At 42.8% G+C, this 14,819-nt stretch overlaps 1 protein-coding gene across 1 annotated transcript in view; it reads right to left on the bottom strand.

Moving 5' to 3' along the window:
* Window positions 1-13,527, bottom strand: part of CUNH1orf185 (chromosome unknown C1orf185 homolog) — a 15,219-nt gene extending 1,692 nt beyond the window's left edge. The window contains exons 1-6 of the mRNA XM_050136438.1: window positions 13,378-13,527; window positions 12,837-13,080; window positions 10,516-10,630; window positions 9,061-9,190; window positions 4,618-4,689; window positions 2,526-2,628 (exon numbers count right to left, since the gene is read on the bottom strand). Coding sequence (XP_049992395.1) covers window positions 2,526-2,628; window positions 4,618-4,689; window positions 9,061-9,190; window positions 10,516-10,630; window positions 12,837-13,080; window positions 13,378-13,527 — 814 coding nt within the window. The remainder of the gene's footprint in view (window positions 1-2,525; window positions 2,629-4,617; window positions 4,690-9,060; window positions 9,191-10,515; window positions 10,631-12,836; window positions 13,081-13,377) is intronic.
* Between the last annotated feature and the right edge of the window lie 1,292 nt (window positions 13,528-14,819).

Genomic DNA, 14,819 nt, shown 5'->3' with positions numbered 1-14,819 from the left:
TCCACACTTTCTTCATCCATTCTTCCATTGAAGGGCATCTAGGTTGTTTCCAGGTTCTGGCTATTACAAATAATGCTGCTATGAACATAGTTGAACAAAAGCCAAGTCTTAATTAAGAGTCTTTTTGGGCTGGAGAGATGGCTCAGTGGTTAAGAGCACTGACTGCTCTTCCAGAGGACCCAGGTTCAATTCCAGCACCCACATGGCAGCTCACAACTGTCTGAAGATCCAGTTCCAGGGGATCTGACATCTTCACACCAATGCACATAAAATAAAATTAAATAAACCATGAAAAATACTTTAAAAAAAAAAGAGTCTTTTTAGGGCTATCATGGGTACGACAATTCTAGAAAAGAAAACGCCAAATCACTATCATCTTTACAATTTTAAATATATGATATTTAAATATTCTAGTCCAGGAACATATTCTAATTAGGTTGGAAATCTCAGTTCTACAATATACTTTAAAAAGTTTCTTGAAGCTGAGTGGTGGTGGCACAAGCTTTTAATCCCAGCGTTTGGGAGGCAGAAGCAGGTGGATCTCCAAGTCTGAGGCCAGCTTGGTCTACAGAGTGGGTTCCAGAACAGCCAGAGCAGTTACACAGAGAAAGCCTGTCATGAAAACCCAAAAGAAAAGAAGAAAGAAAAAAGTTTCTTATACCACTGTAGAAAACCAGAGCTGTGGAGCGCAGGCCCAGTGGATACATCTATAAAACTTCCGAACACCGTGAGAAAGGGAATGGAAAGGTTGCCACAACCAGAGGAAAGCCCCACAAAGCCTCAACCCTACTAAAGAGCTACCGGAAACCGAGGGAAGCTGAGAGAGACAGCAGGGGTCTTTCCCAGGGAAGAGCACACATTGATTGTCCAATATCAAATGGTCAGTCCTGGAAACGTACATACAAGTACTGATACAGGGACTGAACAGGCTGTATTTAGGACTACACACACACACACACACACACACAAATATTTGCTTGCAATAACAAAGAAAAAAGAGGTCATGAATTTGAAGGAAATTGGGGAGAGGTATACAAGAGAATTTGGAGAGAGGAAAGGGAAGGGAGAAATATTACTATGGTTCAGAGGCTAAGAGCACCCCTTGCTCTTGTAGAGGACCCAAGTCTGTTCAACGACACTCTTGTGATGTGGCTTACCCCCTCCTGCAACTCCAGCTCCAGGGCATTTAACACCTTCTGGACTCCCTGGGCAACTGAACTCACTCACATCCCCCTCCCCATTAAGTTTTTGTTTTTTTTTTTTTTTTTTTGAGAAAGGGTCTCTCTCTATGTGTTTTGGGGTGACACTGGGCTTTAACTACCATTCTGACTTCTAACTCAGAGAGATCATCTTGTCTTCCTCCCACGGTAGCTGGGATTAAAGGCATGTGCCACATGCCTGGCTTGCTTCCTTGCTTGCTTGCTTATTTATTTATTTATTTATTTATTTATTAACTTTTATTGGTTCTTTGTGGATTTCACCCCATTTCTTCTGATCCCACTCATCTCCCTGTCCCCTCGCATTTGCTCTCTGCCCTTGAAACCTCCCCAACCCAAGAACACTAAATTTAAAAGAAAATCCCCAAACCAAACAAAACTAAGTAACAAAATAAAAACAAAAACAAACAGGAAGAAGAAGCTTGTCATGGAAGCTATACCGTGGCCTGTTGAGACACAGTTACTCTAGTCCATTCATCTTTTCTTGCAAGTATTCATTGCCGCGAGTCGTCGTTCTGGCTGGAGGCCTCTGGTTTCTGCTACACCACCTATAATGGGCTCTCACTGGGGCTCCTTTCGGTTAGCCTGTTGTCCTGTGTCATGGAAATCCTGCTGTTTTGGATTTGTAGGGCTGTCCCTTTCACATGCTCTGACAGTTCCTGGATTTCAGTGGATGCTGGGGGTAAGCCAACCCATAACCCTGGGCCTGGGTGGTAGCTGGGTTGGTCGGCCTGCCAGGTTTCTCTTGTCACTACCCAGGTGAGCTCTCCAGCACTGCCCAGGCTGGCTCACCCAATGCAGCCTACAGCAAGGAGCTGGCCCAGTTCTTTTGCTCTTGGGCCCTCAGATCGGGGTCCCCCACATTTACATCACCAGGGCCAGACTACTGTTTTGCCCAGGGCCCTCTCTCCAGATTGCTGTAAGGGACCTATGAGAGAGGGGTGGGGTCACCTCTAATGCTCTGATGCCTTTAGGGCTGGCTCACCTGCAACAGAATCAGCTCTAATGTGGTGTCCAGGCAGGGTGCAGTGCCTGCTCTCCTGGGTATTAGTTCTCTCACTCCCGTGACCCAAGGGCCAGCAATCTTATGAGAGCCACAGGGAACAAGGGTCAGAGGGAGGAGGACATCTTCCCACTGCATGGAGGGATGGGATCAGCTCCCCAGTTCTCACCTGTGTCCCCAGCAACAGGGCTAGCTCTAGCATGCTGCCCAGACAGGAAGCAGAGGCTTCTTTCTCGTGCACTGCAGCCAAGTGAGGGGCAGGGCTAGCACTCTGACTCCTGTGACCCCAGGACGAGCTCTCTCACCTGCCGCGGGTGGCAGTGGGTGGGTGGGTGGAGAGGGCATCTCTCCCTCACCCTTGTCACCACACGGCAGACGGGGTGGGGTGGGGTCAGCTCTCCTGATCTCCTGCCCTCAGAGTTGACTCATCTGTGTCCCCGATCAAAGGGTCAGCTCTAGTGTGCTTCCCTCTAGTGAGGTACAGGCCTATAGTGAGGGGTGGGGCCATCTTTCCCAGTGCAGGTGCGAGCTCTTTCCTGAGGGGTTGGACCAGCTCTCCTGCGGCAGTATCCTGTGGAGGTCAGAACCAACCGTCCCAGGACCAGGGAAGGGCAGGGCTGGCTCAGCACATGTGTCCTATGACTCCGTGCTAACACTGGCCATGAATATTACCACAGACCCAGACATGGCCTTGGGCAGCAGCTTGGGTCCAGATGCCATCATGACCTCGGTGGCAGCACGCTCTCCTCCCCCAGCAGCAGCATGGTCACTGGGCATTAACATGGTACCAGGTAGCTGGCCACACTCCAGGCATCCACAGAGTCCTTGGTGTCAACTGGAGCCCTGGATACCACCTCAGGACCCAGACATGGCCCTAGGCAGTGGCCCATGCCGGATGTCTCTATGGCTCCAGGTTAAAAAAAAAAAAATTCACAGCTAAAAAATTTTTTTAATGATTTTTAGTTGAATATTACATTATTTTTAAAAAAATTGATGAGCAGGATCATAAACAAATAAACAAAAACAACAACAATAAAGATTTGGTCCACAGAGAGTGGTAAGAGCCCAAGCACAAGATGGTTTTCTGCCAATAACAGTAGAAGGCATGTTTTAATTAGTTAATTAATTATGAGACAGTCTCTCTCTACATAGCTGTGACTGTCCTGGATCTCACTATATAAACCAGGCTGGCCTTGAACTGACAGAGATTCTCCTGCCTTTGCCTCCTGAGACCTGGTATTAAAGGAGTGTGCCACCATGACCATTTTTTTTTTTTTTTTTTTTTTGAGACAGGATTTCTCTGTAACTTCGGAGCCTGTCCTGGAGCTAGCTCTTGTAGACCAGCCTCAAACTCACAGAGATTATTATCTCAACAATTCTTCAGGGTAGTTATTGTTGATGACACTTTACGAACAAGCACACAGCTACACAAAGACTCCCCCCCCCCCATCAATTAGACACAGGTGTATTTCAGTGGTTAAGAGCACTGCCTGCTCTTCCAAAGGCCCTAAGTTCAATTCCCAGCAAACCACATGGTGGCTCACAATCATTTGTAATGAGATCTGGTGCCCTCTTGAGGAAGAGACCTGGTCAGTTGTCTTCATCAACTTAGACCATGTCCCAATACGGACAAGTTCAAGAGAAGCTGCCATATATGGGCTGCCCATGCCTGCTTCCCATGCCTGCTTCAGCAGTGCCAGGGCATTCATTTCATTTCATTCAGGAAGCTCATGCTTTTCATATTAGACTCCTCGGTGGACACTTTAAAATGGTGTTTGCTGCCGGGTGTGTTGGTGCGTGCTGCAGTCCCTGCTCTTGGGAGGCCAAGGGAGAACAGAGTTTGAGGCCATCACTCCAGGCCAGTGAGGGTTAAACAGTGAGATTCTGTCCCAAAACAAGACAAACAAACCCCAAATGGAAAACAACATAAAAAACAAGTAAAGCCCCTTAAACGAAAAAGTTAGTTTTTTTTAAAATGTCACAAAATTCTTAAAATACATTTTATAATACTTCACACGTTAACTTTTATACTTTACATATTATATTCAAAACTTTATATTCATTTCTAAAACTGTGTAGGACAAGTTTTGAGACATAAGGATATGGCATGCACATATAAATGACTACAAAATACTCAAGGTTTTTCTCCCATACCCTGACCTATCCCAACCCTTGGCATCACTGCATGGTCACCATTACGATGCCTTTGAATTCAATTAAGAAAAAAACAATTTTACATTTTAAGACAGGTTATTACATTTTCTTCTTTAAAAAGATATGCAATTCACATACTACTATATTGATATTTCTTTTAAATTTTCATGAAATATAAAATAAATAACATTCCATGAAAGAATGTCCTTGGTGTTTTAAGATTTAAGAAGATATTTGCCACACAAATCCTTCTAACAACTTATTGAAGAGAAAAGTACCTTTCATTTGTGCTGCTTCCCTTTCTCTGTGTTCCACCTACATAAAAAAGTCATTTGCATTATTTAAAAATGAAGGAAATTTGTATATATTTATACATTTATACTAGTAAGAATTGCAATATTACACGTTTTGATAAAAATGTTTCTTTCTACAGTATGGGAAAGAAGACCCGAGGGCAGGAGAAAGGCTTGTCGGTTAAGAGCCTACACTGTTCAGTGTTTCTTTTCAACTCCTATGGCTCCTGATCCACTCCGAGAGACTGCATCGTCCACTCATGAGGGTGAGGCTCCTGTGGGGGCTCCGCCTCCTAAGGCTTCTGCCACCTCAGGGCTGTCCCGGGAGGGCCCATCTTCCAGCCCATGAGCCTTTGGAAGACAGGCCACATCTAAATGTCGGCAGCAGCTCAACTGCATCTCAGTTAAGCTGTTACATGCAAAACAAAGGTGTTCTGAAAATAAAGCTTTTCAAAGAGAAATTAGATATGATCCTTGAGCTCTATTGCAATAGTATGGCCCAAGAAATAACAACAGAAGTTATACTTAGCCAATATTGAAAACTTTTATAAAACTGTTACAAGGGTGAGAAACTCACCAAGTGAGATTTAAAAACTGAAAAGCAGGTCAGGTGTGGTGTACACTTTTAATCCCAGCACTCTGGAAGCAGAGGTAGGTGAATATTTATGAATTCCAAAGTTCAAGGCCAGCCTGGTCTATATAGTGAGTTCCAGGACAGCCAGGGCTACAAAGAAAGACCCTGTCTCAAGAAAGCAAAGAAAACGGAAAAGCACATAACCAACAAAGGACTTGCATCCACAATATATGAAGAACACTTCATCTCAATGTTAAGAAAACAATCCATTTAGAAAATATAACAGATTTAAAGAGATGTTTTACTAAGAGTATAGATGCTAAATAAAAATATGAAAAGGTATATAAAACCATTTCCTGGGAGATTAAATTGAAACATACTTTGTTGTCTTACACAGAGAAGGACGTGGATCTTGCCTTGGTGTGGACCACTTCTGACTGACCAGGATGGTGGCTGCTGAAGGCTGGGGTGGGTGTGGAGGCTTTTCTCTTTTATTTTTATATTACATTTGTGGTGTGTGTGTGTGTGTGTGTGTGTGTGCGTGCGCGCAACTGTACACCCGTAGAGGACATCTTTTGGGACTTGATTCTCTCCTTTCACTGTGTGTATCCTGGGATAGACTGGCTTGCAAGCTTCATTACCCAATGAGCCATCTTACTGGCCCAAAACTTCTTAGGGTAAGATAATGAAGGGGCTGAGTGGTGGAATGTTTGCCGAGCATGCGCAAGGCGCTAGATCAGCACTGAACACACGCATGCTCGAGCGTGCACGGCCACCCCCTCCATGACCGTGCTGGTCCCTGTAGATTGACTCATCTTTTCATGAACTCTTTCTCTGTAGCACGGAGAACTTTACCTTGTTGCTACTCTGTCTAAGTTTATATAATATTCTGAATTCTTCGTTGTGGTTTCAACAATGTTCATAGCCTCTACCTCAGACATAATCCCCATCTCAAGAAGCCACTTTGGAGAGATTCTGGATTATAGAGGACTAGAAGCTGCCTCAGTGTGACCAAGTGAAGAAGAATCGTGATGTGTAAACACAGTATGTTCCAAAGACAGGAGGTGAGGGAAGAGCTTCAGAAATCCACAAGAGGAGAGCTAGCACAGCAGTGGAGGTCAGAGAACCAGGAGGAGGCAGCAACAAGAAGGCCAAGCCCAACACAGTCACCCAGTCACACCACTGGCTTCCCTACTCACAGGCCACGCCCACAGCGCCCACAAACCTTAAAACTGGAGGCTTCTTTTATGGGATGGGTCAGCAAGGGGAAGGCATTTCCCTGCCTTGGAGGGCTGAGGCTGGTGTCATCTTGAGAGAGGACGAACTGTTTAAAACCGAACTGCCGTGGGGTCTAATTATGTCAGCCAGCCTGAATTCAACCTGTCACAGCCCCAGCCTGAGAGACAACTGTAGAGTGTGGGGGGTACGCACATGGAGAAGCCCCAAGTGCAGGCGTCGGCTAGCTCCACCATTGATCCCTGGGAGCAGGTGTCATCAATATAACTTTGAAGTCAGCGGGTGAACCAACTCCTGGAGTCACCTCTCTGCTGTGAGGGTAACTGCTGTACAGTCGGGGCGCTTTGGAATTCCAGCTACCACTTTTCTAGAGGACCCAGGTTCCCAAGTCAAGCGACTCAGTAACCGCCTGTAACTCCAACTTCAGAGGACTTGAATCCTCTGGCTAAGGCCTCACACATATGTGTGTCATACACGTGTGTATGCACGTGTACGCACACACAGACAATTAAAGGTTTAATTTAATTAAAAAATGTGTGTGTTTGCCTGTCTGTATGTGTGCAGTATGCACAGAGGCCAGAAGAGGGCACTGGGTCCCTGGTCCTTTGCAATAGCATCATGTGCTCTGAGCCATCTCTCCAACCTGCTAAAGGGATTTTGAGAAGATGGAGACAGGTTTGCCTGTGTGGAGCTCAGTGTTGTGGGTGCTACCTCTACCTCTGATGAAACAGGCAGAAAAAAGGTACTCAGCTGGAACATTCACCAGTCTAGAGGGTATGAACTGGGGGCTCTGGGGTTGGTGGGAGACTCTGTGCAGCTCGCAGACTGAGAAAGGAACACCACTGACGTGCAGACAGCCCTGGCTGACATCAGACATTTGCCCAGCACAGGCTCCTCAGCACCAGCACAAATCATGGCAAACAGAGTCCAGAACCCACCGTTTAATGGGCCCCAGTAGACCTAGACACAAATTCAGCACCATAGGTCCTTAGCGAACTGTGCCGACAGTGAGTGGTCTCTCGGCTTCTCTTACAATGTGAACCTAAACACAGCGACAGCAGCCAGTGCTGATGCCGATGCGTGGTGAACTAGGCACGTGGCTGCTGAGTTCAACTTGAATTTAAGTAACAAAGGCCTGCCGTCCTATTTGTCACCGGTCTTTATCTCCGAATGCTGTAAGACCATTGGTTGATTGATTTAACCCACTTATATTTTCAGTTTCTACTAGACTTTGCCATGCTCTGCTTTGTCCTTATGATGCTCTTTTGACACATGATATTGTTAATTGTGGTCTGCTTTGCTCATCAATACCATACAAAGCACCTTGAAAGAAGGGACAATATCTTAATCTTCCCAACAGGGGAGGGGCAAGATCTTCAAATTTATTTGGATTAGTAGATCTTTACCAAATTGAATTAAATTACACTTAACTGGTTTGAACCGGCTATCTGGTTATCTGAGCATTTCTTTTTTTTTTTTTTTTTGGTTTTTCGAGACAGGGTTTCTCTGTGGCTTTGGAGCCTGTCCTGGAACTAGCTCTGTAGACCAGGCTGGTCTCGAACTCACAGAGATCCGCCTGCCTCTGCCTCCCGAGTGCTGGGATTAAAGGCGTGCGCCACCACTGCCCGGCTTGAGCATTTCTTATTTCCAAATTTCTTTTCCTTTTTGTAGTTCTGAGAATTTTGCAGGCACCCCCCCCCAAACATGTCATTATCTTCATTCCTCTTCTAAGCCACTATGGAGAGTGTAGGGTTTTGTTTGCTTGTTTTTTTTCCCCCCTGAAAGGTATATAAAAGCAGCTGGAGACAGAGTTTATTTTCATTTAATTTTTCTGTTCTTTGTTTTAAAATCTATTTATTTATTATGTATGTAGTATTCTTGGGATTCTACCTGCATGTATCCCTGCAGGCCAGAAGAGGGTACCAGATCTTGTTACAGATGGTTGTGAGGCACCATGTGGTTGCTTGGGACTGAACTCAGGACCTTCGGAAGAACAGGCAGTGCTCTTAACCACTGAGCCATCTCTCCAGCCCAATTTTTCTGTTCTTTTAAAAACTTTATCACCCTTCAAAATATAAAAGAAAACCAGCTCTCCTATGGTCCTATATGAACTTTTGGTTTGGGTAATTTAAAATTTGGCGCCAGGATTTTTTTTTTAATATTTTTTTATGTATTATGTATACAATACTCTGTCTGCATGTGCGCCTGCGGGCCAGAAGAGGGCACCAGACCTCATTACAGATGGTTGTGAGCCACCATGTGGTTGCTGGGAATTGAACTCAGGACCTTTGGAAGAGCANCCCCCTTTTTTTTTTTTTGAGACAGGGTTTCTCTGTAGCTTTGGAGCCTGTCCTGGAACTAGCTCTTGTAGACCAGGCTGACCTAGAAGTCACAGAGATCTGCCTGCCTCTGCCTCCTAAGTGCTGGGCTTAAAGGCATGTGCCACCACCACCCAGCCTCATGCTTTTGTATCTTAAACTAAAACATAACAGTGGATATATTAGCCTCCTAATAGAAAGATAACTTGCTGGTAACATGGTCTACGAATCTCCAAGGAGACTACTTTAAAACACGACACTCTACCTGTGGTTGAGGTTGGCCAGTGTGAAAGTTTCGGGAAATGAAAACAGACTGAGGTTTAGCTTCCTGTTTGTATAGTCTTTGTTCCAGCTTTTCATCAATTGATTTAATGTTGGGACTTCGAAATAATTCCCTGGAAAACATTGTACAGAAAACATTATAACACAGGAATCAGATTATATGATTATATATGCTTACTGAGATATTGTCTCTAACATTATACATAGGAGTTTGAAATCAGCATGTTGTAGACCTTTAAAAATAGCAGTTTTTACACTTAACATAGATCTGATTTCATTATGTCTACTTGCCATAAAGTATAAACTAGCTAATTATAGAAAGTTAGCATTTACGGTTTGAATATTGCTGAGTTACTTATATACTTCCTTTTGGTTATGAGATAATCAACTTCATTGCTAATTAGTCTTTTCTTTTTTCTGTTTTTTTTTCTCTTTCTTTCTTTTCTTTCTCTCTTTCAATTGTTTTGAGACAGGGTTTCTCTGTGTAGCTCAGGCTGTTCCAGAAGTCTCTTTGTAGATCAGGTTGACCTCAAATTCAGAGATTCACCTGCCTCTGTCTCCCAAGTGCTGGGATTTAAGGCGTGCGCCACCACTGCCTGGCCCAGTATTATTCTTTTAATTCAAGCCTCCGACTAAACAAAAGTTCCCGGCACATGCCTCTCTTGTAGACTTTATATATTTGCTTATTAATCTGTCTCCTGTCAAGTCTTGGAAACAAGAACTTTTCCAGCCTTGTTCACAGTTGTATCCTCAATTCCAATAACAGTAGAAGATCGCTAACAAATATTTCCCTTTATTATTTACATTGTGCATATATTGAATATTTGTTGAAACAATGAAGAAATGAACACTTTCTGACTTGAACATGGTGGAAAGACAGCCGCTGAGGTCAGATCACTGGGAGAAAAATGTGGGAAGTGATCTTACAATTTATACTTTTAAAATACCAGAATGCAAATTCTGAGCTGGTTAATTAAGTAGGAACACTAAAGTTTAGAGCTGAAAATCAGAAGGCATTAGTTTGTCTTTTGTGGGTTCCTGAGGGGAGAGCATTTTCAGACCACATCAGGCCATTATGTCAGTTCTCTTAGTTCCTAGAAAGGGGGTTTTGCTCTTCAGTCTTGTCTTAACCTCCAAACTGGAAGGGTCCCCCTTAATTTCTAGCTTTAGATTGTAATCAGACCCATGTCTTCCAGAAAGTAAAATAGGACTTGTTATTCCTCAAATTTCTCAGTGCACAAAGAGCACTGTTGTTTTGCTCTGGTCCTTCTTTGGGGTGATTTAATAATGCACACTTTTCCAGTCACAAGGTCTAACCAAGCTCCAGATTATAGAATCAATTCCATCACAATGATTTAAATTTAATAGCCATGGAAACCACTTCACTGAATTTTTAACAACAACAAAAGACTTAGACAAACCTTCTAGTAAACCTTACCTTCGTTTGCAAATCAGGAACCACAAAGCAGATGAGAAAACTAAGAAACCAGTTCCCAGACTAATGGCACCAGCAGCCAGAAAATAGGTTAAGAAGTTAATAAAACCTATACAAATAAATGGTAAAATATCATTTCATGTACACATCTCAGTTCTCTAGTTAAATAAATGAGGTGATATTTACAATGATATAACATATGTAATATTAAGACTGACAAAGAAATCGGGGAACCTGAATTCTTGTCCTATACAATCCAAGTAAACAGGAAGACCCAGAGTTAGAAAACAACACAGGACACATTGTAAGTAGAACTGGGAAAGCCTGTAGGGATCTCACTTTAGAGGTGGCAAAATTGAAGCCCATGTAACAGAGGTAACGGAACTAAAGCTGTACAGCAATTGACACCAATGTTCTGATGGTTTTCTATTTTCTTTGCTAGCAAACATCTCCCAGCATTCCCCAGGCAGCTCACAACCATCTGTAAACTCCAGCTCAAAGGGTCTTGCGCATCTGGCCTCCAAAGCTACCTGTTGCACCTGCACATACCCACAGGTAGAAACACACACATCTAGGTAGAAAAGAGAAAAACAAACCTTTTAAAAAAATTATTTCTTTTAGGGCTGGGCATGGTGGGACATATCTTTAATCCCAGAATTCAGGAGGCCTAGGCAGGCCACTCTCTGTGAGTTTGAGGCCAGCCTGGTTTACATAGTGAGTTCCAGGACAGCCAGCATTATGTAGAGACACCCTGTCTCAATAAAATAAAATTAAAAAATTTGAAGTTTACATGTATTTATTTATTTAGTGGGTTTGGTGATGGGTTCTCAAAGAATAAATTAGAATACTATGATTAAAATAAAAAATAATAAGGAAAATGAAAAATAATATAAACTGTTGACAGGGGAACAGGGATCTGAAGTCTCGTTCAGTGCTGGAGGGAATACCATTTGGGGAAGCTCTGGGAAACTGGCTCCATTAGCAAGCTGAACAGGTGCACAGCTGGCAATTCAGCATTTCCTCCAATGGGCGCACACACAATTCAAGTCCACATATGTGCCAATGAAATCTGTAGCGGGGTGTTTAGAGCAGGGTGATTGGAGGCAACCCAACACATTTGGGAAATGCACAAAAAAAAAAAAAAAGTCAGTGGCCAAATGGATAAACTTAAAGACAGAATCAATGAAAAGAAACGAATATCCCAGGACAATCGGGAAAGAATGAGCTATAACCATGCACAGCAAGATAAACTTCACAGGTAAAACTCTGGGCAGCAACAAACATTCAGGCACAGCTATCAAGGGAAGCATGGCAATGCTGAGTGTGTTCTGTTTCTTGACTTAGGTATGAACACACACACGCACACACACAGTGCACATACTCACACACACACATACTCACACACACACACCACACATGTATTGAGACTTCAGCAACCTCAGCACTCAATACTTAGCAATATGTCAAATTTATGATGGGCATTATCTGTGGGTGAGCAGGAGAAGTACACACTGATTTTTCAATGTTCTATCCTTCAAATGATACGCAGTTGCTATGATAAAAATGTTCATTTAGGAGATGATTGCATGGGTATTTGTTATTGTCTTTTTTTCTACTTCATTCGTTTGATTTTTTTCTCTACTATTTAGAAAGTATAAAAATAGGATGTTCTAAATTTTGAAATAAAAAGAAAATATTTATACAAGGAAAAATATCAATGGGCTGTTACTGGGAACAGGCTTATAGGAACTTTTCTATACTATCGAATTTCTTCCAGTGGTAGAGGGCTTGCCTAGTATAGGTAAGGTCCTGGGACAATCTCCAGCAATAGAAAAAAAATTGAGACTCAGGGGAAAAGTAATAAAATTGACAAGTTTATAATAATCTTATAGCCAAGTGAAAAAATTGAAGCATAAATTAATATATTAAAAGTGAAGAAAGAAGCCGGGAGGTGGTGGTACACACCTTTAATCCCAGCACTTGGGAGGCAGAGGCAGGCGGATCTCTGTGACTTCGAGGCCAGCCCTGGTCTACAAGAGCTAGTTCAAGGACAGGCTCCAAAGCTACAGAGAAACCCTGTCTTGAAATATTTTAAAAAAAAATGAAGAAAGAACACAATTACAAACACAACAAAAGTGGGGAATAAGAAAATGCTATCAATAATAAAGACTAATAAATTTAAAGTTTACTTAAAATACAGAACCCCCCCCAAAAAAAATGATTTCTACAAAGCGAATGAAGAAGTGACAGAACCTGCTGGTCAGCGCTCCAACAGGGAATGTTTCCGAGTCCTGCGGACTTTCTGATTGAAATGCGGCTAGTACCAGCCCCACAAAAGCGACGCAACACGAGAAGGGCGACGATTCTTGTATGCCGCGGGAAAGGCATTATGATCAGAAACTGAGTGGCTGCGATGGACAGACTAAGACTATGTTCGCAGAATGGTATAAAACCGCACGAAGATTGTGCTGAGCCCGTCTGCCGGTCTACGAGGGCACTGGCGAGTAAGAGACGCCAGCCCTGTGAACCGGAGGCTAAGAGAAAGGAATCCAGTTCTAAGATGACTTTCTTAGGAAGACAATAAAATCAGGAGCTTTTACTCAAAATAGGAAGAAAGGGAATTAAAAAAGAAAGAAGTCACAGAAAACCCAAGGGAACACAAGTTCATTACATTGACTCAACAGTTACAAACTTCCCCCAAGGAAACTGGTGGTCCCCAAAAGGTTACAATTTCTACTGTATACCCATGCTAGCATTTCTTATCTTATAGAAGTTCTTCCAGAGAACAGAAAGACATTGCTGGCTGTTCCTCCAAGTACATTTTCTTCTTTGTGGGTAAAACTAGTCTGTCTCAGCTTCCCATACCATTAGGTGAAACAATATGACAGAGTTTTGACCAACGGAATCCGAGGGCAATGATGTCATAAAAACCTTCTGCAGCTCCTTCTTGGTACTGTTGTGGACAAGGTGATCTCCAAGGGAACTGTGGAAGTTGCAGGTTGATATCACCTCCATCAGTCTACTGATGGAGGTCAGTCATCTGACCACCATCATAGAAAATTCAGCCTCCCAAAATCTCATATTCTTTGCAGGGGCATGCTCTGTGTTCTCCAATACAGAATATAGACAAACAGTTGAGAGCCAGTAAAACTTGAAAATGATACATTTTGAAACAACCTATGGGCAACAAGAAATTTTAAGGAGACAGAAAATATTTTTAATGAGTATAAAGAAAATATGATGTCAAACCTGGTGGTGGTGGTACATACCTTTACTCCCAATGCTCAGGAGGCAGAGACAGACAGGTCTCTGTGAATTGGATGCAGCCAAGAAGTTACACAGAGAAACCCTATCTCCAAAACCAAAAAAAAGAAACAACAACAACAAAAAAACCGTATCATTCCGTTAGTATATTTTATGGGGGAAAAGATTAGAGTTTTATTCTTGGTGAATTATAGAACCACAGTCTAATAATTTATGTGAGGCAAACTCGAAAAATAAACCATTAGTTCTTTGGTGACATCTGCTTTGCCTGTTTTTTTTTTTTTTTCTCCCTTCCTTTTTCTTTTTGAGATAGGCTTTCTCTGTGTAGTCCTGGCTGTCCTGGAACTTGCTCTGTAGAACAGGTTGGCCTTGAACTCAGAGATCTGCCTGCCTCTGCTTCCTGAGTCCTGTGATCAAAGTTGTACACCACCACCACCCAGCCTTCTTTGCCTGTTTTTTAAGTGAATGAACTCAAATGACTTACATAGCCACTCAGTGAGCCCCTTCTGCTATTCCCTGTGAATATTCCTGTGACTATAAAGTTTTCAATCCCACCTTCTTACTATTTCTAATTTCAGAATTATCGCATGCTCTCAAATTATGTGCCTCCGTTTGCATCTGAAAATGCTATCAGTCTCTTTTTCTTTTCTTTACTTTTTGAGATAGTGTCTCACTGTGAAACTCTAGTTGGCCTGGAACTCTTTCTATGTAGACCAGGCTGGCCTCGAAATCACAGAGATCTACTTGGACACCAGAGTGGTGGGACTAAAGGTGTTTTCCATCAAGCCTGGTTAGAAATATTTTTAAAGTAATTTTTCAAAATTATGGGACTATTCATGGGTCATAATTTACATATGTGTACTGTGGAGGCCCAAAAATGTGAGCCTATTTCCACCTTGTCTGATGGTCAGAGAGTTTGGAAGTTGCTCAAGATGGTTGACAAGCATACTGCAGGTACTGAGTCAGGGTGTGATTACCTAGTTCTTTTGACATTAAGATGGCTCATACAAGTAGATCCATTCCATCCTGACTGATGGTCAGGA

The sequence above is a fragment of the Alexandromys fortis genome, unplaced genomic scaffold (genome assembly GCF_014885135.2).
Source record: "Alexandromys fortis isolate MF-2015 unplaced genomic scaffold, M_Fortis_MF-2015_v1.1 scaffold_13, whole genome shotgun sequence".
In the NCBI taxonomy this organism is placed as follows: domain Eukaryota; kingdom Metazoa; phylum Chordata; class Mammalia; order Rodentia; family Cricetidae; genus Alexandromys; species Alexandromys fortis.
Note: the sequence above shows the minus strand (reverse complement) of the source record. Positions and strands in the feature narration are given on the sequence as shown.